Source organism: Engystomops pustulosus, chromosome 9 (genome assembly GCF_040894005.1).
Source record: "Engystomops pustulosus chromosome 9, aEngPut4.maternal, whole genome shotgun sequence".
Taxonomy (NCBI): Eukaryota; Metazoa; Chordata; class Amphibia; order Anura; family Leptodactylidae; genus Engystomops; species Engystomops pustulosus.
This window is the reverse complement of record NC_092419.1, coordinates 44,541,845-44,565,964: the sequence shown is the minus strand read 5'-3', so window position 1 is coordinate 44,565,964 and position 24,120 is coordinate 44,541,845. Positions and strand designations below refer to the sequence as shown.

The following is a 24,120-nucleotide window of genomic DNA, read 5'->3' as shown; positions in this document are numbered from 1 at the left end:
TTTTTTACTTTTTTATTCCAATTTTTACATACCAAATAACAATTTATAAAAATTTTATAATTTCAATATAATTTTAGCATTACCCTTAAAGGGAACCTACCACCCCGAATCTACCTATAAAGATAGAAGGGGTGGTAGGTGGATGGGACGTGAGGATAGCCCCTTTTTTGGGCTAATCCTCACGTCCCGGGTGTCTTTTAGAAAACTTTATTGCATGTATATGCAATCTTTTTTGTGCGGCTACTGGGGCGTGGAGTAGCCGCGTTACTCCGCCTACCAGGTAATCTACGTTACTCCGCTACCAGGAGCTGCGCGCCCTCGTCCGATTCCCTCGGCATCTTTGGCCGCATGCGCAGTAGCTCCGGAGCCGTGGCATGCGCAGAACGCAGGGGACCCGGACGAGGGCACGCAGCTACCAGGAGCTGCGCGCCGAAGATTACCTGGTAGGCGGAGTAACGCGGCTACTGGGGCGTGGAGTAGCCGCGACTAGTAGCCTCATGTCCGGCTACTCCACGCCCCAGTAGCCGCATAAAAAAAGTAAAGTTTTCTAAAAGACACCTGGGACGTGAGGATTAGCCCAAAAAAGGGCTATCCTCACGTCCCATTCATCCACCTACCACCCCTTCTACCTTTATAGGTAGAATCGGGGTGGTAGGTGCTCTTTAAAGGGCACCTACCACCACGAATCTACCTATAAAGGTAGATCGGGTGGTAGGTGGATGTATGGGACGTGAGGATAGCCCTTTTTAGAGCTAATCCTCACGTCCCCGCTTTTTTCACAAACTTTATTGCCCTAATATGTTAATTTAATTAAGCGGCTACCGGGGCGTGGAGTAGCCGGACACGAGGCTACACGGCGCGGCTACTCCACGCCCCAGTAGCTGCTTTCCCCCGCCTACCCTGTGATCTTCGGCGCGCAGCTCCTGGCAGCTGCGCGCCCTCGTCCGAGAAGCTGGAGTTCTGCGCATGCGCAGTAACTCCGGCCTCGTTCCCGAGATCGCGCATCTTGGCTTCTCGGACGAGGGCGCGCAGCTGCCAGGTAGCCGCTTAATTAAATTAACATATTAGGGCAATAAAGTTTGTGACGCCCCGGTAGCCGCTTAATTAAATTAACATATTAGGGCAATAAAGTTTGTGACGCTAGCGGGGACGTGAGGATTAGCTCTAAAAAGGGCTATCCTCACGTCCCATACATCCACCTACCACCCGATCTACCTTTATAGGTAGATTCGTGGTGGTAGGTTCCCTTTAAAGGAATAATATTTGTAATTATTACAAACTAGTATAAATATCTATTCCACCCCCAACCCATAAGGAGGCTAGATATTTCCCAAATGGGAATAAAAACAAACGCCATAACTCTCAGATGTCTATTTTTATTACCTCTATGATGCCTTCATTCAAAAAGTAGTCTCAAATAATCTATCTTTGTAAGCAAATTTCTCCCTTCTATGATGGAGGGATCCTGTGTTGCATTCCAATTTCTAATAATCAGTCTCCCCAAAAACATCAGATTGGAAATGTATTTTTTGAAGCGGCAGTTTGTATGAAACCAGTATAGCAACCCCAATGTTTGGTACCCGTCAGCTAGTTTATAGTGACTAACCTTCTTGTGAGCTATGTTTTTGGGGGGTTTTTTGGTCTACCCTCCCTTTAACCTCTTCTGGACTGCTCCATTTGTCAAGCTTTACTGTGACAGATTGCAGATCTGATGTTTTATTTTCGGGGTCCCCCCCAGTATATAGCTATCCAGCCCCCTGCCTCCCAGCATATAGCCAACCCCCAAAATGCCCAGCACATAAAGTCAATACTCACCCTTCTGACTCCCCATGCAGGTCTTCTCTTCTTACATGTGGCAGGTCAGTGTGATTTTGCTGCACACAGGCACTGACATCAGCCCCTGCAGCCATTGTGTGTCGGCAGTTCTATGTGCTGGTCTGCACGTGGTTTTTTTTTGTTTTTTTTTCCTCCTGCTACAAGTTATTGAATGGAATCACTGAAGCTGCTGAATAATGATCTGAACTTGACCTACAAAACAATATGTTGATGAGCTCTTTCTGATGTATAGTTGAAACCAAAAGTTTCCATACATTATATAAAGACATGTTGTTCTCACTATCTGACATTCAATCAGAAAGAACCTTTCCTGTTTTGGATAAACAGCCAACATTTATCTGTCAAATTGCTGAAAGTAATTTAAAAAAAAAAAAACTCATTCTGCCAAATCATACATACATTTCATTAGGGTTTGGTACCATTGCCCTGAAACTGTATGATGTCCTTCCAGTTTCTCACAATAGTTGGAAGAATTTTGGGCCTATTTCCCCTGACAGAACTGGTGTAATTGAGCCATGGTTGTAGGTTTCTTGGCTCACACCGGCCTTTTCAGCATTGTCCATAAATTTTTAATAGGATTGAGATCAGGGCTTTGTGATGGCTACTCCAAAACATTGACTTTGTTATCCTTACGCCACTCTAAAACCATTTTGGCAGTTTGTGCCCCATTGTCACGCCGACTACATGAAAGGGCAGTTGCCTCTTGATGTTTTGCGCATCCGTTCAGAACTGGTGTAGTTTTGAATGAAAACCTGCGAATAAAAGTTCCCACCAACTACACTGGCCCTCTGTCTCTGTGTGGCATAGTCGCTATTTAGGTTTTTTCCACATTGGTGTTTTTTCACGGACACATACAAATTGGTTTTCTCTTCCTGGCTTCTGTGTTTTTTTTTTCCTTATTATGCCATACTGAACTATTCTTTTCAATGGGCCTTTGCACACAGTCTTTTCCCATTGATTCAGTGTTGAACACAAAAAGAACAGGTTCTAAACTGATCACTGAAAAAAAACAGTGAAAAAGAACATTGAAAAGAATGCTTCAGTAAGGTATGAATGAAAAATCATTAAAGCGAGGAAGAGAAATGCAATCTGAATGGGTTCAGTTAAAAAACCCCAATGCGGATCCACCCTAAATATAATTTGTATATATAAAAAAAAAAGACACTTAGGGTGAAGACACACATGGCGTTTTTGGGCCGTTTTTACTAAGTGCGTTTTCAGATCGTTAAAAACGCATGCGTTAAAAAACGCATCCGTTTTTTAAAAACGCATGCGTTTTTTCGAAAACGCATGCGTTTTTGTCCGTTTTCTGAAATTGCGCAATTAAAAACGGACAAAAACGCATGCGTTTTTAAAAAACGGATGCGTTTTTTAACGATCTGACAACGCACTTAGTAAAAACGGCCCAAAAACGCCATGTGTGTCTTCACCCTTAGTGAAAAGTAATTTATTCTTTGTTGATAAACCCTTCTCTTCTATATCTGTATGTACAGCTTAAATCCATACATCTAAGAATCCATCAGTCCTATTTCAAAATTGTTTTTTTTTTTTTTTTTTTTAAATAAGTTTATGCATAAGTTTCAAAAATACCAAAGTCCTTATCAGTGGAGGATGCCAGAAACCACAGCGATTTGTATAATAAACTTTCCATTACACAGAGTTGGCCTGGGACAGTGATAGGGGAGGGGGTCAGGCACAAGTATTATGAATACAACTCAATGTTCCAAGACTAAACTAAACTTCTAAATGCCTTTCTAACATTATCTAATGAAAAGGTGATGGAAACTACTCATCAGCTATATTGTGTTTTTTGTGAAAATCCTATAGAAGTAAATAGGACACAGCAGGATACACTGTCTATAACTTGTACTTACTTTCATGGGAACTATAGAGTAGATATTTTAGTTTTAATTCCACCATTACTTACCCCCGCTGCACTACCAACCTAAATTTAACAGTATTGGAAAATGGATACTTTCTCTGTACCTCCAGCCACAATTTATGAACTGTGGATTGAAATTTGTGATGAAACTTGAAATCACTAATTGACAAACCCACAGATTTGATATTTACGGTATATTACAGATCATTTTATGCAAATTTTTTGAACATTGTATGGATGAAAGTTTCTTCAATTCTACATAGAAAAACACATTTCCTGAATAGATATTTATTAAAAATAAACACAGTATAAGAAATAATAATTCCTTTATTTATATAGTGCACACAGATTACGCAGCACTGCACAGAACTGCCATATCAGTCCTTGTCGCAATCTAATCAACCTACCAGTATGTTTTTTTGGAGTGTGGGAGGACCTAGAGGAAACCCACGCAAACACAGAGAGAAACGCTTTGCAGATGTTTACCCTGGGACTTGAACCCAGATCCCCAGCGCTGCCAGGCTGTAATACTAACCACTAAGCCACCGTGCTGCCCTAAAGAAAGATTTATTACGTTGAAAAATATTTGTAGCCCTTCATAGTTACAAATCAATAATAAAAAAAATAATTTAAAATAGAGGGATGGGTCGTCTTTAAATCTAACATTGCACTCTAAGTGGTTTATGTTAAACAGAGACGTTTTCAGCATTTCCTAGTCAGGATGTGCCAACACCCTAGTATCATAGAGGATGTGCTGTGTGTATGATAAACAGACTCGTCAACTGGAGACATTACATTCTCATGTCAATAAAAGCAACAAGCGACTGACTTTATGGGGCACGTTTACTTACATGGTCACCCGAGTTCACTAAAAGTTATTCTCGTGTATAATGCTGTGTGCGGCAATTCACTAAGATCGTGCGCCAGAAATCATGAATGTGTTGCTTCCATGCACTGGTCTGACAGAGGTCACCATCTTTTTTTGTTGTGCACCTTTAACATAGGGTGTGCGACACAATGTGAAAGTTAAATACGGCGCTCAGTCCGAATCAATCGGACCATCTGCTACAAACCCCGTAATTTGTGTCGCATGGAAGCCAGCGCAGCTGCACCACCATCACGGCGCACACACTTCTTAAATACCCGTGCAAGCCGTTTTAGCCATGAAGAACATGAACAGTCCGACAAAACTTTGGCGCACGACCTTTAGTAAATGTGTCCCTATGTTGTCTACTGCTTAGTAGAGAGCAGTACAGCCAGCATGTACCGCCATATTGGATCCGTGTGTATAGAGATATTCTACATTAGAATCAATTCTACTACTTCTTTGTATCCTCTGTATCTTGCTGATCGTGATTAGTAGATCCTCTTCATAAATCCAGCGTTCATTGAGACTACACAATTGCGCACACAGTTACACCATGTTACTGAGGCAATCTCCTTTATAAAGATCTATAAATAGTTAAAAAAAAAGTTCTATATAAATTGTGGAGTTTCTAAAGGTTAATATTAAAGGTTAAACTGCAGAGGGCTCCACCCAGCAGAGCTGTGCTCATTCTGCTGCACTATTCTTAGTAATTGAACAGAGCATTGTCATTGTAAGCCCGCATAAGTCTATGTCACAGGATATCCTGAATCCTACGTCTATCTTTGATCATGTGCTGCATGTTTGTGTTATGTTTAGTATTGTGTATTCTCACTTTTTAAAGAGCAATGAATTACAAAACCTAAAATGATGTTATAGTACAAATTATATGTAAAAATAGACATTAAAGGAAATCTACTGCTAGGAATCTGCTTTCTTAGTAGATCCTGACAATAGATTCCCCAAATAAAGTTCATCCCAATACAGTTTATACTATTTTCCTAAATGTTTTAAAACTTGATTTCATTTGTATGCTAATTATCTTCAGAGGCTGCTTAGAGCACAACCCAAGTAGCATCTGCTGAGCCTCTGCTGTTTCAAATATCTTAGTAACAGTAACAATAAGTGTTTTATGACTGCTTTAGTCATCATGAGTTTTGATAAAGTTATAACCTTTTTGCATGATTTCATAGAATAAAAATTGAGTATATGGTAGTTTTCAAGTTTATTTTTGGCCCCATCCTGCAAAAGTCAAATTACAAAAAATGCCACAACTTTATCAAGGCATTCACAAACATTTCTTAAGAAATCTGACAGCTCACAACGTACCACAAACATATTGTATGCATCTACATATACACTACGTCCTATTATACTACATGGGCACATGCTACAGCTGGCGATGCTGGTCCTGGCCCTGTATACATTACTGTGCAACTATGCATAAGCTCTTTGCAAAAAAATAAAAACTTGCATGAATGTGTAATCATTGCAGAATGATGTTACAAGCTCAAGGTCAGTACACATTTATTCTGCACACATTTTTTGGCTGAGAATACTAACCGAATGGGCATTTTGTGTGGCATGAACCTGGTCTAGCAATCACAATCCATGTTATTTGATACAGTTATGGAACCATAGTACCTATGTGTTATTTTTATGGCCATACCCATGTGCTGTTCTGTATAGGGGTAGCTGCAATAAGCCCTAATAGCTCTGAGACTTCTTCTGCCACTTGGCTGAAAGAAGATAATAAAACATTCAATGGACTAATAGGGGAACATCCTTGTCACCAATAGCAATTCACTAATTCACTTTTAAACTGCATAATAAATTATTGCTTTACTGTGATTGGTGATTTTGGGCAACAAAAGTAGTTTTTCTTCTAACAAATCCCGCATCCACCCCTTATAGTAGTACTGCCCTCTCCCAACTCTCTAAGCAGTGACGGATGGCATAAATATGCCTCCTATCAATTACTACTGATTGGAGTGAGAAGAAGGGTGGAGACTAGCACTCTCCTCATAAATACAGCAGACTCATAGCTATGTAATTAAAGGAAATCTACCATGGGAAATCTACTTTCTGAGAGATTCCCCATGGTAGATTCCCCACCGTCTATGCAGCAACTGCATCCCATTTTTCACTAATTCAGTGCTGCAGAAATAAAGTTTAATGCTTCAATATGCAAATAGTTTTCCAAGACATTTTCTTACATGCACAGAGCTCCCCAGCAGCAGGTTGGTTGCCGCCTCTAGCATCATGCAAGTTCTATGCATCATGCAAGCTCTATGCAAGTGCAGTAGCTTTCTGCCGGCGCACCGCTGGCAGACGAATGGGAGCAAATGCGCAGAGCTCCCTAGCAGCAGGCACATTACCGACAGCGTGCTACTGCGCTTGGCCAGCGCTCTAATGATGCCGTAGATAGGCCGGAGCAGGTAGAGGCCGGTCTTTAGTGGCTACTCGGGGCGTGGAGTAGTCTTTGCGCCTCACGTTACTCCACAGCCCCAGTAGCCTTACAAATTAATTTGCATATTGAAACATTGTACTTTATTTCTGCATCAACTGCATCACTGAATTACTGAAAAACGGATGCAGCTGCTGCCCAGATGGGTAATCTACCATGGGGAATCTCTCAGAAAGTAGATTCCCTGTGGTAGATACCCCTTTTGGGACAACACGGAAGAGGATACATAGCTGGAGATCTCCATCTGCTAGCCAGAATATCCCAGAGTGTGCCCATATATTACCTTAAAAAAAAAAAATGTATGTATGTAAAATAGCATTTTCCCTGAGCAAAAAATATGATAACGTTATATAAGAAGCCTGTCCATGTGAAACTGCACCTCTACATCACCAACATATCGATCCTAGTGAGGAGGACTAGATTGTAGGAGGTGGAATAGTGTGGGAATAAACAGGTATGCACGTTTACACTTATTCACATTTATACTCTTTTGGCAAATATTTTGCCAACTTTGACAAACCACAAAAAACTAAATGTATTCACATCACTAAAATTCTCTTTTCTAGGTTCACTGGAGTGACATTTCATATAAATATCACACACAATGGGGCACATTTACTTACAAAGTCAGACAGTTCACTAAAAGTGCAATTTCCGTGTATAATGCTGGGCGTGGTGATTCACTATGATTGTGCGCCAGAAATCATGAATGTGTCGCTTCCCCGCACTGGTCCAACCTAGTCCTTTAACATAGGGTGTGCGACACAACTTGAAAGTTAAGTATGGTGCTCGGTCCAAATCAGTCGGACCAACCAACGCACGCCCCCTAATTTGTGTTGCATGGAATCCAGCGCAGCTGCACTACAAAAGGGTCTCATGCGACACAATATCAGCGCAGAGATTTCTGTGCAAGCCGTTTTAGCCTAGAAGAACATGCACAGTCCGACGAAAGTGTGGTGCAAAGCCCTTAGTAAATATAAGCAAATTCTTGTTCCGAATTTCCGGTTTCATTTGTTGAGTTTCTATCACAAAAAACCCTAGTGCAATGTGCTTGTATTAATCATTTGTATGACACACAGTGTAGTACCATACAGGATAGGTTTACCATTTCTTAAGAAAACTATAAGCATTTCTTATGAAGTTTCTCAAGGGCACAACTGACAGTGCTACTTTGGGTAGAGAATCAGTTTCATCATGGTCCAGATGTGCCCTTCTCTGCAGAGTAGCTGCAAGGCTGTTGTTATTGTTGTTCATGCCAGCCAATGCACCAGCCTCTTCTTCTTCAGGAGCACCAAGGAGTATTAAAAGATTTCCATCTGTCCTAATCTTTAAGTATTGCCAAGCTTTCTTTCCATTATGGTCCCGGATATGTATATCTGCATTGTAGGCACCTACCAGAACCTTAATGAGCATAACATGGCCTTGTAGAGCTGCAATGTGGAGTGGAGTTAAACCACCACTAGCGCGAGAATTAATATCCAAAAAGTAGCCTCTGGCATGTGCAAAATCCATAAGTCGTATAAAATCCTCATGGTAGCCATGTTTGGCAATCCAATGGATTATAGAGTAACCAGTTACAAAATCTCTTTTGTACAGCAGGTTAGGATCCTCCTGGAGTGAGTCCTGTAGTTCTTCAAAGTTGCCCTCTGCAACCATTATCATCCAGGCATGTTCCACAGGGTCAAGTACACAACCACTATCTCCTGAATCTTGTGGCTGTTGTTCTTGAGTGTCAAAACTAGCTGCTGAGATCCATGCTCCACCAAATGGCAGCGATCCGGTTGTGCTCCACAAGCTTCCTCTCATACCTCTTTTCCTTTTACTTATTGTGGCTGGCGATGGAGTCCTGCTGATACTTTCCATTCTCTTCATACTTTTCGTATCTAGAATAAAGGAAGATCTGTTCTCCATTTCTTTGTCTGTACTGTAGATTAGCTTTTTCATGCTGCTCTGGAGTGAGTGCTTCTTCTCCCCAATCTGTTCTTGCCAACCTGATATATACGAGTCCATTTTCCTGTGCAGATTTCCTCATAAGAGTTGGATCAGTAATAGAAGACTTTATCATCTGGAACCGTCAGGTTGTCCTGTCTGTCAGAAAACACCAAGCAATATAATAATGCCATGAGTCTCTCTGACTTCTTCTTTTAGATTTTGCAAGCTGCTTCCTTTATCTGTTGGTATGTGACAAAGAAGTAAATGAAAGAAGGAACAGTTTTTTAACTCTTCATTGGCAACAAAATTTTTTTTAAAACGTTAAATTCTTAGAAAACTTCTTATCTAAATCATCAAAGCTGACATTAACGATGGAATGGATTGAAAATATTTGTCTACAGTGATTCTTGTCGAACCTGTACAGAACCAGTTCGAAACGTACTCCTTGCCAGATTTCCTTTAAGTGTCTGTGGTCTCTTTGCAGAGGTAACTCTGTCTTAGGACAAAATAAGTTATATTCCCTGAGATAAAAAGAAAAGCTATGGACCCCACCTGAAGGGTTTGGCAGTGCTTTAAAATTCACTTTGTAGACCATCAAAAGTAGATTGGTGGGAATCTCTCACTTGTCCTGGCCACCAGAATAAAGATTCTGCGATGCTCCACACTCTCTTTATTGTTTACACCGCTCTGTACAGACCCAGCTGCAAAGTTTTCATAGCAGCTGTCTCTGATGGGATAAAGCTTTAAGGCATTGTAATACTAGCCAAATCCATTGCTAAAAGTACCTAACTAGTTAAGATTGTTGAAACGATGGGAGAAGAGGCTTAAAGGGTTTTTCCACAGATCTGGAAAACCCTCAAGGGGCCAAGGAAAGAAAAAAAAGAATACATACTTACCATGATCCAACTCCTAGTTACCGCCTCATTCTGGTACTTCTCGTTTTGGGCACTGAATCCAACCAGAAGGGGTTCATGGGACCACCTTCATCCATTGACTGACCTCTGACTGACATGCTCCTTCATGCATGGAAATGGACTATTGGTTATATGGACATTGAAAACCATTACCTTTGTGTACAACTGGGTGAATGTTATTGTCATATTTGACTTTGCAGAAGATTGCGATCCATGTTTAAGCAAGTATGAACAATATAGATAAGCAAGTGATAAAACTTCTTGCTGGAATGTTTGATTGCAGAGACCCTATACAACCTACAGTACATAGGAATTATCACTGCCTGGTCTCTTGTCCTATGCCTGGTAGAAGGTGTTATTTAAAGGGGTTGTCAAAAAAGTGGCTTTGCCTTTAAAATAAATCTGTACTTCACTCCTCTAGCACTCCCTGTGTCCTGCGCTGCCATCCGTTGGTACCATGTGTCCTTTTGTTTAGAGTGGCATGGCACTTCGGCTCTGACTCCTTCTAGCCGCCTGGCACACCCACTGGTCACTATTTTCCAGCACCTCATTCAGCGCCGGGACAGGGGATGGGTGGGCTTGCCTGGTGGCCGTAAGCAGTGGGAGCTGAGGTGCCATGCCACTGTAAATAGCACCAGGAAAGGGCGGCGCTGGACACTGGGAGCACCAGAGGTGGTAAAGTTGGACAACCCCTTTAATAAATGCACATAATGTGTAGAACAAGTAAAACAACTAGGGACCACTAGACACGAGGAGGCAGAAATGTAACAGTGCAGGACTTCCACCTATCATGTGCAACCTATAATACTAGTGACATCGTGTAATTACTACCATTGCACCCCCATATCTACATTCCTGTATATGTAAAGCTGGTTAGGATGGCAGGAGCAGGTATTTACTTGGTTCATTACAGTCTGTATTGTACTCTATGTAGTATCTATATCTACTATTAAGTGTACTGAATGGAGGTTGGAAGATATTGGCTTGGAAGACAGCAACATGTGGAGAAGATGTGTGAATATCACCTAGTTTACTACTACTGTGCACTGAAGTCTATTGCTGGCAAAGTGTAAATGCATTATGGGTATCATAGACCAAACAACATAAAGCGTCATCTATTCTGTGATTAAATTTCTATTATTCATCTGTAAAGTGCTGTGGAATATAATGGCATTAAATAAATATAGACGTATATATTATTAGTGTGACATGGTGGTCAACAATCTGACTAGGAAAACATATGCTTGGGTTTTATATGTTCGCTTTCTCTTCTCCATATGAATGGTTGAAATAAGAGAAATAATTTTGAGCCCCAAAAGGACAAGGACTATTTTAACTGTTAATGATACATAAGACTATGTATAATCATAATATATACTGGATGACAGATGAGTAGATATAGAAAAGTAATCTTTTCTACAATACATAAAATGGCCAGTATAAAATAGATGCACATACTTACAGCTTTCCTGTGATTTAAAAGGTGAGTCTGAGCAGTTTTCAGTTTCCAACCTGTGGTCTGGACAATGTCCACGTCCCTCCCTTTGGAATCCAATAGTCAAATCCCTTCCGCCTTCCCGTGAAGCTTGCCAAAAGTCACAGAAGTAACAAAGTTTTCTTAGCCATGACCTCTACACCTAGAACAGGTCTGACTAGCTGACTGGTGTAAGCTCAGTGTCACATACTGGGGAGAGAAAACAACTCAAGAAGAGAGAGGGAGGAAGAGAAAGGAATAACATGTATCCACGACAGAGAGGTCACATGGAAAGGACCTTAGTGTAATGACTAACTTCCTTTATGACTCCTTAGGGGAAAGAGGCACCCTTAGAAATAGCTGCATGGACTGTTGCAAAACTGCAGCTCCGTGTAAGACAGCTGCACTTTATAACAACTGTATCATGTTCATCGTGTTTACTTTGCAAATAGTATTGGAATGCTCAAGGAGTGTATACACACACACACATAAGTAAACACAAGCTCACACACACAGCTACTTATATATAGAAGGAAGCTTCTAGTGCCATGATACAAGTCTGGTACAATGGGTCTTGTTTTGGTCCACCTGGTATGGATCTCCTGGTCATCTCCTACCAGCAGGTCATCCTCTTCTAGGATGTATTCAATGTTTTTTCTCTTTGTTTATTATTTGAAATACTTTATACAACAAAAATCTATTAAGTATTGTTGTTTATTGTTAAATATCATTTTGATATATATGAACATATATCTCTTTGATGTAAGGAGTCCCATCCTCAGCAGTTTCGATCCGTGACATAGAACTCTGCACAGTCTATGGTTAACGGACCAACAGCGGCAGTATGAAAATGCCCTAAAGCAGTGATGGCAAACCTTTTAGAGACCGAGTGCCCAAACTACAACAAAGACCCGCTTATTTATAGCAAAGTGCCAACACAGAAATTTAATTTGTGATTTATACTCCCTTCTCTGTCACAGTTTTCATTGATACCAGCACTCTGAGGACACCAATAAAGCAAAAAATAGTCCCAGGTAGAGCTGTCACTTTAAATTACCTCTGTGCACAGCAAGTCCTGGGCTGTCTGGGACTGCAGGAAGATACCTGGAGTCATCTCTGGTGATGGCCTGAGTGCCCACAGAAAGGGCTCTGAGTGCCACCTCTGGCACCAGTGCCATAGGTTAGCCATCACTGCCCTAAAGCATGTATGATTACCAGTCCGGTGAACCATTACATCCACTTTCTGGCTCTTTTAGAAAGTTAAAGGGGTTGTCTGACTATTTAAAAAAATCATGGATATGAGATCCTAGTACAGTAGTAATAATTTTTACTGTAATGTTTAACCCTAAGGGCGGGGTCAGGGGTCAAGGTCCACCAACTGCATTGACAACTGATATCACAGAGATAATGAGACTTGGCCCTGTTGGCTCTAGATAGTAAAATAAAAGTCCCTGGATGAGAGGAGAAGACATCATAGGGGGAAGTCATAAAGTTTTATTCTAGAGATCATGATTTATTTGCCATGCATTATCTATAACATTTAATTTCAAATGCCCATCTCTTTGCCATTTAAAGATAAAGATCTTGCAAACTAAGTTGTTCTGAATCAATTCCATGGCCTTGTGGATTTATCTATAAGATTGCCACAAGCATTTAGTTATCTGATTCCAGTATATTGTTCAGTCCCTCATACTCACCTTTATATTTTTCTTATTAGACTTTATGTGGTTGGTCTGGGTTTAGAATTGAAGGCTGTCGCTATATGATAGGTGGGAGTCTGAACTCTAAGACTTTAAACATTACAGATAATGAAGGGGATGCAGCAATGGGAAATACTTTCTGAATTTAAAACCTTTTTATTTTATTTACCTTTAAAGTATTCACTATTTTTAATAACATGTCTGTGTACATTGCACATAATATACTGTGTTGATTTAGGGTTAACCAGTAAGATGTATATATGTTTAAAATATAGGTTGTTATAGATATAGGGACACCACAAGCCATGTTGTGTACTCTTTTATCATATGGCACAATATTATTTTGTGATATCTTGTTAACAAAGTGGATTTTAAGTAATTTAAATACCCCATGAGCCCCTCTACCACAGACGACCCTGTACTCACCACATGTGAGTTCTGTGAGTCCCTGTGACAACAGACACCATGACTGCTCACCACTGAAGCCCCTGTGATTACACTTAGATAAAGTAACTAGTTTCTTGCTGTAACTAATATTTCAGTTTCTGCTACTTGTAAAAAGGGTTATCTGCTCACATTTGTGTGAATTGAAGAAAACTTGGCAACCTACTACCAAGATTTTTCAAAAAGTTATACAAGTTAACAGTGTCGGACTGGTGTACCTTGGGCCCACCAGAGAAAATTTCTTTGGTGTAATAAGAAAGACTACTCCTAATTGAAGTGTAAATCACGTTCTATCAAACATAAGATACAGAGCCAGAATCGAGGTCCATACATAACTGCAGCATTCAGCCAAGGTTGCAGTCAAATATGCGTCCCCACAATGGCAGTGTGAATGCACACTAACTGTGTCCAATCATCTCTGGGAAAACATCTTATTATATTACAGTGAACTGCGGCTGTAGCTCCATGTATGGCTGTGTACTGCGGCTGTAGCTCCCAGTATGGCTGTGTACTGCGGCTGTAGCTCCATGTATGGCTGTGTACTGCGGCTGTAGCTCCATGTATGGCTGTGTACTGCGGCTGTAGCTCCATGTATGGCTGTGTACTGCGGCTGTAGCTCCATGTATGGCTGTGTACTGCGCCTGTAGCTCCATGTATGGCTGTGTACTGCGCCTGTAGCTCCATGTATGGCTGTGTACTGCGCCTGTAGCTCCATGTATGGCTGTGTACTGCGCCTGTAGCTCCATGTATGGCTGTGTACTGCGCCTGTAGCTCCATGTATGGCTGTGTACTGCGCCTGTAGCTCCATGTATGGCTGTGTACTGCGCCTGTAGCTCCATGTATGGCTGTGTACTGCACCTGTAGCTCCATGTATGGCTGTGTACTGCGACTGTAGCTCCATGTATGGCTGTGTACTGCGACTGTAGCTCCATGTATGGCTGTGTACTGCGTCTGTAGCACCATGTATGGCTGTGTACTGCGTCTGTAGCACCATGTATGGCTGTGTACTGCGGCTGTAGCTCCATGTATGGCTGTGTACTGTAGCTGTAGCTCCTTGAATGACTGTGAACTGCGGCTGTAGCTCCATGTATGACTGTGTACTGCGGCTGTAGCTCCATGTATGACTGTGTACTGCGGCTGTAGCTCCATGTATGGCTGTGTACTGGGGCTGTATAAAGACTATATACTATAGAGACAGGGCCTTCCACCCCCCCCCCCCACCCACCCCAGGATAGAAATAGGGCCTCATCCCCCCACCCCAGGATAGAAATAGGGCCTCATCCCCCCACCCCAGGATAGAAATAGGGCCTCATCCCCCCACCCCAGGATAGAAATAGGGCCTCATCCCCCCACCCCAGGATAGAAATAGGGCCTCATCCCCCCACCCCAGGATAGAAATAGGGCCTCATCCCCCCACCCCAGGATAGAAATAGGGCCTCATCCCCCCACCCCAGGATAGAAATAGGGCCTCATCCCCCCACCCCAGGATAGAAATAGGGCCTCATCCCCCCACCCCAGGATAGAAATAGGGCCTCATCCCCCCACCCCAGGATAGAAATAGGGCCTCATCCCCCCACCCCAGGATAGAAATAGGGCCTCATCCCCCCACCCCAGGATAGAAATAGGGCCTCATCCCCCCACCCCAGGATAGAAATAGGGCCTCATCCCCCCACCCCAGGATAGAAATAGGGCCTCATCCCCCCACCCCAGGATAGAAATAGGGCCTCATCCCCCCACCCCAGGATAGAAATAGGGCCTCATCCCCCCACCCCAGGATAGAAATAGGGCCTCATCCCCCCACCCCAGGATAGAAATAGGGCCTCATCCCCCCACCCCAGGATAGAAATAGGGCCTCATCCCCCCACCCCAGGATAGAAATAGGGCCTCATCCCCCCACCCCAGGATAGAAATAGGGCCTCATCCCCCCACCCCAGGATAGAAATAGGGCCTCATCCCCCCACCCCAGGATAGAAATAGGGCCTCATCCCCCCACCCCAGGATAGAAATAGGGCCTCATCCCCCCACCCCAGGATAGAAATAGGGCCTCATCCCCCAACCCCAGGATAGAAATAGGGCCTCATCCCCCAACCCAGGATAGAAATAGGGCCTCATCCCCCAACCCAGGATAGAAATAGCGCCTCATCCCCCAACCCAGGATAGAAATAGCGCCTCATCCCCCACCCCAGGATAGAAATAGGGCCTACCCCCACCCCAGGATAGAAATAGGGCCTCATCCCCTACCCCAGGATAGAGCACAGGAGCAGGAAGCAGGCATCGGAAGCACGCCGGGACCACGCGACCACCGGCGGGAGCTCCGGGGCCGCGAAGCAGTGAGCGCGCCGGGGCCGCGCAGGCGTGAGAGCGCCGGGGCCGCGCAGGCGTGAGAGCGCCGGGGCCGCGCCGTCATGGGAGAGTTGGGAACCCGACAGCATCGGAGCACCGGGACCCGGCAGGCGTCAGGGCCCACCGGAGGATTCTCCGGTGGGCCAGTCCGACGCTGCAAGTTAACAATAATATTAATGTTTAATTTCAAATCATTTTGGTTAGGGTGCGACTGTTGGGACCCCCTCCATGTTTCCCATGTGAATTGGGTAGCAGGTGAAGCATACACTTTGCCACTACATTTATCTCTATGGAACTAATGAAAGTTTATCCCGCTGCTTCTATACACTTCTATGATAATTATCTTTATTTATATAGCGCCATTAAATGCTGTATCGGTTTACAAATCATATGGGACATATACATATATAATATTACATTACAGAGTACAAACATATGGAACAATAGGAGTGAGGGCCCTGCTCACAAAAGCTTACAGTTTATAAGACTGTCTGGTAGTCCCATAGAGAGGGAAGGAACAGCAATATACATGCTCAACCTACTTCTTATTTTATATAAGGAACATGGACCATGGTGCCAATTTAGATCTAGTGGGGAATCACAAGGATACCCTTTGCGTTGTTATTTCATTATGTCATGTGAGCTCTACACTTAAAGGGGTATTCCGGGAATATGAACATCTGCCACAAAAACCCATGATGATATAAATAAATGAGTACAATAATACTCAATGTCATTCATCACAAAACAGAGGTTAAATAGTTTGTTTTTATGATTTACAAAATTTATGGCCTCTCTAAAGTAGGTGGAGTTATCACTAAGATGGCCGCCACTGGAAACTACAGGTTCCATGATCCTTTAGTTCTCAGTAACTCCTCCTACCTCTTACGCTCTGCTCCCAGTGATGATGTAACAGGTTTTTGTTGCTCTGTTACCATTGTAATGATGTGTAACTGCCATCACCAAAACACTGGCCATACTGCACTGGATGCACTGCAACCAACTAACTACAGCCAAACGTAGTAGTGATCACATGATCTGCCCAGGCAGGTGCAGGACATGTTATGTGGACATGTGACCAGCGGCCATCTTCTGTCCTGTGTCTAATCCACAACGGACCGCGTGGGGGAAATTAATAGACTGATTAAAGGGCCAGTAGCATTTTAATTCTTCTGCTAATTCTAATTTTCTGCTAATGGGAGCACAATTTTAAATAACAACTAATTACACATAAGCTTATATTTTGAGTACCCATTTGTATATGAATTATGCTTATTCCTGGAATACCCCTTTAACATCTTTTTCCCCAAGGCATTGGGATAACTGCTTTTAGAAACAGACCTTAAAATAGGGTGAAAGATTCACATTGCCCCCGGAAGGTAGAGTTGTCACCAATGATTCTTGGAGATAATGAAGTTAACTGAACAAGTCCAAAGGAAAGACCCAGACATTATTAAGAGCAGGGAATACACAGCCATATAACTTTGCACAAAACAGCGACCCACATGGATTAATACAGGCAGTCCCCGGGTTACATACAAGATAGGGTCTGTAGGTTTGTTCTTAAGTTGAATTTGTATGTAAGTCGTAATTGTGTATTTTATCATTGTAATCCCAGCAAGAACTTTTTTGGTCTCTGTGACAAATGGATTTAAAAAATGTTGGGTTATCATAAGAATAAGGATGAACACTAAAGCTTCATTACAGACACCTCTGATAACTGTTATAGCTGATCAATGTAGCCAAGGACTAAAGTACAGTAAATTACCAACATCCAGAGGTCCGTTTGTAACTAGGGGTCGTATGTAAGTCGAGTGTTCTTAAGTAGGGGACCACCTGTACATTCTTTTATCTGCCAAATATTCATTAAATCTTTCATTTATAGAAACCCTAATAAGGGTATGAATGTACACCCTGATACACCAGTTATACCGTGTGAACCTCATTTTAATTTTTTTTGGTAGTATTATATTACTATAAAATATACACAGGCAGTCCCCGTTTTACGAACAAGATAGGGTCTGTAGGCTTGTTCTTAAGTTGAATTTGCATGTAAGTCGGAAATGTATATTTTACAATTGTAGCTCAAGCCAAATTTTTTTGGGTCTTTGTGACAATTGGATTTTAAAAATGTTGGATTGTCATAAGAACCAGGATTAACAATAAAGATTAATTGCAGACAGCTGTGATAACTGTTACAGGCGGTCCCCAACTTAAGAACACTCGACTTACAGACGACCCCTAGTTACAAACGGACCACTGGATATTGGTAATTTATTGTACTTTAGTCCTAGGCTACAATAAACAGCTATAACAGTTATCACAGGTGTCTGTAATGAAGCTTTAGTGTTAATCCTGGTTCTAATGACAACCAAACATTTTTAAAATCCAATTGTCACAGAGACCAAAAAAGTTGTGGCTGGGATTACAATGATAAAATATACAGTTCCGACTTACATACAAACTCAACTTAAGAACAAACCTACAGACCCTATTGTGTATGTAACCCGGGGACTGCCTGTATAGCTGTTTATTATAGCCTAAGGCTAAAGTACAGTAAATTACCAACATCCAGAGGTCCGTTTGTAACTAGGGGTCGTATGCAAGTTGGGTGTTGTTAAGTAGGGGACCACCTGTACATTGAATGTCTATATGCATCCACACACTAGATGCCACTCATGATGCCTACATTACAGTATATGTGGCAGAGCAGGTACAGGGAGCACCGGCATGGCAGGTGCCACCTGAATATCCTGTCCTGTGGTCATGTGACTGGCGCATGCCCAACTGCCCTTCACTTTCCAACTGTCAACTGCTGCAAGTGGAAAAGAGGGATTTGTGCAAGATGACATCCAAAGGACAAGATGAAAATGAGAAGAAAAGAGAGAAGATGAGGAAAAGATGAAAAGAGGAGAGAAGATCCCAGCCGAGAGAAATATGCCCAGAAGAAGAAAAAGACTGGATGCAATGCCAGAGAGTCAGAGGGTAAGGAGCCAAGAGCAGGTAGAGGACCACTTTATTCATATGGGGCCTGTTTTGCTCAATGTATAATGTGGTTGTAGTTCTAAATTTATTGTAAATGCACTCATATAAACATTATGAGGAGGTTTATTCACATCTGTATGTCATATAGATAGAAATTACACTGTATTGCTACCAATAGGTCCATTTCATACATTGCAGATAGAGGGAGGGTATTGCTGGTGCATTATCTCCCCTGTACATTAAAGCTTTGTTAGTGGAAGGTTACAGCATGACAGTTTGTAATCAGGTAGACAATTCTTGTCTGAAATGTAGGACATATTTAATAGAAGAGTCTTTGGTGAATAAAGTCAATAAATTCCATGAAATACACAATGTAGTTTTATTAAATTTTACTATACACTTCAAGTCAATATTATCAGACTATAAAGCCAAATGTAGTAGACATTTTTAGTTACGAAATTTGTTATTTGTATCTAGAGTGAAATAATCTTACCCATGTATATTGTTAGTCTCAAACCACTGCCCACAGTAAGATCCTCAATACATACTATGTGCCTTAACCCTTTATTGTAATTTATATGATGGTAATGAAACACTTTGATAGTGATCTGGGTTGATACCCATGCATATGTATCTATATTTGACTGATGCTCTATCATATCCGGGTCATAGACCTGGGGCTGACCAGGACGGTCTGACTTCGTCTAGTAAGATCTGTGGACAGACTGGAAGATACTGCTACATGGCCCCACCTGGATAAACCTTATACTGTAGCAGGGGACTGGTGGGGTCCTGGGATCTAACTTCTGCTTTGCTTCCATTATTATTTCTATTATGGCCAAGCCAATACTGCATGTGTAGTCTAGATAGACAGATGCTGGATGAAAGAACATTTGGCTGACAACTGTATACTTTGTATTGGAGCCCTTCACATATTCTATTTGGCCCAATTCATATTTCCGTTCCGTGATTTTCTTTAGTTGTGATTTTCCTGGTTAATTGTGAGCCAAAACCAGAAGTTGTCGACACAAAAAGTTGCAAGTCTTTCTATTATACCTTAACTCTCTGTAGTTGCCTCACCTGGTTTTGGCTCACAATAACTGAAGACCTAATGGAATTGTGGACTAGCCCTTACAAAAAGTTAGTTCATGAGAAAATTAAAGTAGAAACAGCCCTATTAACACATTATAAATATGCAGTACAGTGCAATTCCAAACTACTAAACCCAATATCAAAAATCGAGAAGCCACACCTGCCCACTTCAGGACTTCGTTACTTCTGCTGTCCTGCAGACTTCCAGCGGATCAGTGAGCGCAGGACCCTCTGATCTACAGGAAGTCTGCACAACATCACTGGAGTTCTGAAAGCGCCTGCCAGCAGGTCATGTGACCTGAAGTTCCTTTGGGCAGAAGGGGAAAGGTTACCAGGGTAAGTACAATCCCCTTGTAAACTGGCTTATATGTGGCCAAATTGCTCAGGACCGAGAGAGTTCACAATCTTTTTCGTGGTGCATGTAAGTGTTTGGTCTTGCGACACAATTTGAATGTTAAATTCCACACTCAGTCTGAGTCAGACGGATCGTCCGACGGCCCACCCCCTAAATTGTGTCGCAAGTAAGCCAGTGCAGCTGCGCCAAAAATCGATTGCGTGCACCAAAATTCCAGGCGCAGACACTTGCAAAATACCTGTCCGAGCCATGCAATCCCCGAAAGCTGCCAACAGTCAGACGAAAGTGCGATCTGTGACCCTTAGTAAATGAGCCCCTGTTATTCATGGCCTCCTTTCTAAAAACATTTTAAAATTAGGAGTCTGAAAGGCTCTACTAGCCCCTGTGTGATCAGGCTTTACAGACTGTATCACTGTCTCACCCTCCCCCTGCTTCCTCAGCACTTGTGCAGTGAGCACTTTCTGCTGTAATCTAATTTCTGGGGGAGCCCCTCAAGCTCATTAGTATAACTTTAAAAGTTGATTTTTATAAGGGAGGAGGCCATGGATAACAAATCTAAGAAGATTACCACAGTCACAGGGCCTGGATCTATGAGTAAGGGTCTCTGGTTTATCTTACTTGATTTTGATGGCAGATTTCCTTTGATATTAATACTCTGTAATGAGTAAAAAAATACGGGCAGCACGGTGGCTGAGTGGGTAGCACTTCTGCCCTGCAGCACTGGGGACCTGGATTCGAGTCCCACACAGGTCAACATCTGCAAAGAGTTTGTATGTTCTCTATGTGTTTGCATGGTTTTCCTCCGGTTTCCTCCCAAACATACTGGTAGGTTGATTAGATTGTGAGCCCCATGGGGACAGGGGCTTATCTGGCAAGTTCTGTGCAGCGCTGCGTAATCTGTGTGCGCTATATAAATAAAGAATTATTATAGTAAATGTAAGTAGAGAGTTCTAAATTCTTTGCCATATATTTAACAGGGAATGACTTCTTCTGGTATTGTCACTTGCCAAACATCTTTGCCGCCTCTGGCTGGAATTGGTTGTAATAACCACCTGGCATTGGAAACATGGGTCAGGTACTTTCCTTGCAGTCCCATTAACAAGGCTTTATTCTCAAGTTCAATGGTTTCTTCAACGGGGACATCATCAGTATGCTGCCAGGTGTCTCCAATGTCAATCAGTCCTGTCAAAATAATACACAATGTGACTGTATCATTGCAACAAATCCTGTCCAATGACCCAAACTTCCTGCATCATGATGGGATCAGCTATGTACTCAGTCTCTCCAAGCCAAATACCCTGTTTCCCCTAAAATAGGACATCCTCTGAAAATAATACCTAGTAGAATTTTGTTCAAGCTTAGAAATATAAGGCCTCCCCTGAAAAGAAGACCTAGCGGCAGCCATTGCAGCAGCTCCCCCGTGTTTTACATTAGTATTAGTAGATCATTTAGATACCACAAGAGGTTGTGACATGCGGGGAAAAAAATTGTGGGCTAAAATCTGACTGTTGCGCTGCAAATGTGATACAAGCAGCTACCTGGAAGGGGATCATTTAAGGAAAGTGCCATTGCTAAACATGAGAGATTGGGGCCAATGATTCCAATAGAAATTGAGTCACAAGAAATTCAGCATGAAATAAGTTTGGAGAGACATAAGGATGTTAGAGAAGTTGATTTTTTTTGTCCAACAATAAATGCAAATTATTTTTCATGGAAATATAAGACATCCCCTGAAAATAAGACCTGTTTCGGGGAAACAGGGTATCAGATACAAAACAATTAACCACATTAACAACATGCAAGGTGTATGGGTGAAGACACACGTGGCGTTTTTTAGGCCGTTTTTAGATCGTAAAAAATGCGTGCGTCAAAAAACGGCCCAAAAACGCCACGTGTGTCTTCACCCTATGGGTGTTTTTAACATGCATGCTCTTTGATCTTAATAGATTAACAGGTTCAAAGCAGCCACACGCATGGTAAACGGTGAAAATACTGATGCATTTTAAAAACGCATGCGTTTTTAAATGGACTGAATACGCACGCTCAAAAATGGACCAAAACACCACGTGTGGCATCACCCTATGGCTGGTTACACACAAGCAAGTTTGATCCGTCAAACATGAAGCATGTGCTGGCTGGAACGTCCAGCTCAAACGCAGAGCAGCAGAAACTGAACTGACCTGCTGTTGCTAGCAGTGGCGTAACTAGGAGAGACAGGGCCCCCTAGCAGGCTACTGCATGGGGCCCCCCTTCCCACTTAAAAAATATACATATTAGTATACTCACATATAAATACACTCATGTGCACACACAGAATATACACACACATACAGTGCCATATGCAACATACAGACCTTATACACATCACAGATACTGCATATATACATCACAGTATATGTTATATACATATTATGCTGGACAGTGTGCAGTACAATATAGATATAATGGTGCATGTCCTCCATTCTTTATTGTGTCAGGTCAGATGACGGGGCCCCCTGACACTGCGGCCCCCATAGCGGCTGCTACCGCTGTAGTTACGCCCCTGGTTGCTTGCATTTTTGTGGCAGAGTTAACATGATTTTTTTCATTTGACAAGTGGCCGTCATCTAATAGAACAGAATCTATTGACCACAGCAATGGGAGGAAGTAGCTAACATAGCGGAAGCAGTTGACAATGATAATAACTAATAATACATGGCCCCACCTGCGATGACTCCTCTGCCGAACTGCTCCCCTTCATGTAACAGCTGCTGCACCTGCACATGTGACATCCCCAGTCTGTCCTGCACAATGTCCCTCCAGTCCTGCTGCTCCCAGTCCCTGACAGCGATGTGCACAGCTAGCGTGCTGTTCCTGTAGTCAGCCAGCAGGGGGCGCCAGCGTGTCTCCACTGTCTTGACTCCGTTTAATAGCAGTCCCGCATATGGCTGGCGGAAGGAGAGACATCCGACCTGCATGTCTTCCTGAGGCTTCTGACCTGAGAGAGAGGAGATTACAAGTCCAGTAAGAAGGTTGTAGCTGCTCACAGTGTGCACAGAACCATAACTCAATCACTAGCTTCAGAGAGACCACCAAAAGCAGCGTCACTCACGTCGCCGGGCAGTGTTTACAGCGTGTAAAACTACAATTCCCAGAGTACCCTTCTCTCATGATTGCATTTTGTATAACTTTATTGAAAATCAGGATGACATGAACCTGACAATGATCAATATATTTTGATTATTGAACTGCACAGTTTTTAACCATTTTTAGGAAAAATACCAGGTTAATCCCTTAATGACAGGGCTATTTCATTGTTTTCTTTTTGGCTTTTCTACAAGCTTTGCTTTTTATTTTTAGGTCCCTATAGCTTTATGGTGTCTTATTTTTTCAGGGTGATGTGTCGTTTTTAACCGCTTAACAGCATCAATTTTTTTTTATCTAACGTTCATTTTCTATTTTTTACTTCCCACCCTCATTGGCAATATACAGGGCCTGACTCTGGCTTTTAGTAAGTGATGGCTGTCTATTGACGAGCTATTGCATCACTTCACTATGATAAACCATGTGAATTGTTCAATAAACCTCTCAAATAAATCTCTCCAGTAAACCATGTATTTGTTCTGCCTCAGTATTGTAGTTCCAGGGAACCCTGCCAGGTAACCGGAACTACATTTCTTGACTATATATGGCCTATAAATAAAGAAAAGGAGTAGTAATACTGGGAGTCTATACAAAAGATAAAATTAGTAGTACTGTAAGAAGTACTGTACCCATTTATATAGGATAGGAGTAGTAGTACTGTGCTGTGCCCTTATGCTGGATGAGAGTAGAAGTACTGTGCTGTGTCCT

At 42.3% G+C, this 24,120-nt stretch overlaps 3 protein-coding genes across 7 annotated transcripts in view; 1 reads left to right on the top strand and 2 right to left on the bottom strand.

Annotated features, from left to right (window-relative positions):
- Positions 1-4,034: 4,034 nt before the first annotated feature.
- Positions 4,035-11,826, bottom strand: SOWAHD (sosondowah ankyrin repeat domain family member D). The gene is made up of 2 exons (XM_072123379.1): positions 11,359-11,826; positions 4,035-9,221 (listed from the first exon to the last, which is right to left on the bottom strand). The coding sequence occupies exon 2, from the start codon at positions 9,058-9,060 to the stop codon at positions 8,152-8,154; it is 909 nt and encodes a 302-aa protein (XP_071979480.1). The 5' UTR covers positions 9,061-9,221; positions 11,359-11,826; the 3' UTR covers positions 4,035-8,151.
- A 6,885-nt stretch (positions 11,827-18,711) lies between these two features.
- The window catches only part of SEPTIN6 (septin 6), a 230,624-nt gene continuing 225,215 nt past the window's right edge, over positions 18,712-24,120 (top strand). For 2 of the 4 annotated variants that reach the window (XM_072123540.1, XM_072123541.1), the window contains exon 1: positions 18,712-18,842. In XM_072123540.1, the coding sequence (XP_071979641.1) occupies positions 18,759-18,842 (84 nt within the window). In that variant the 5' untranslated portion in view covers positions 18,712-18,758. The remainder of the gene's footprint in view (positions 18,843-24,120) is intronic. The other 2 variants (XM_072123543.1, XM_072123544.1) reach the window with 2 other exon arrangements.
- Positions 19,203-23,474, bottom strand: LOC140076815 (protein EOLA1-like). Of its 2 annotated transcripts, none has more exons than XM_072123549.1 (3): positions 23,344-23,474; positions 22,994-23,266; positions 19,203-21,471 (listed from the first exon to the last, which is right to left on the bottom strand). In XM_072123549.1, the coding sequence occupies exons 2-3, from the start codon at positions 23,244-23,246 to the stop codon at positions 21,260-21,262; spliced, it is 465 nt and encodes a 154-aa protein (XP_071979650.1). In that variant the 5' UTR covers positions 23,247-23,266; positions 23,344-23,474; the 3' UTR covers positions 19,203-21,259. The 2 variants fall into 2 exon arrangements, with proteins under 2 accessions (XP_071979650.1, XP_071979651.1); XM_072123550.1 differs by having other exon boundaries at positions 23,381-23,422.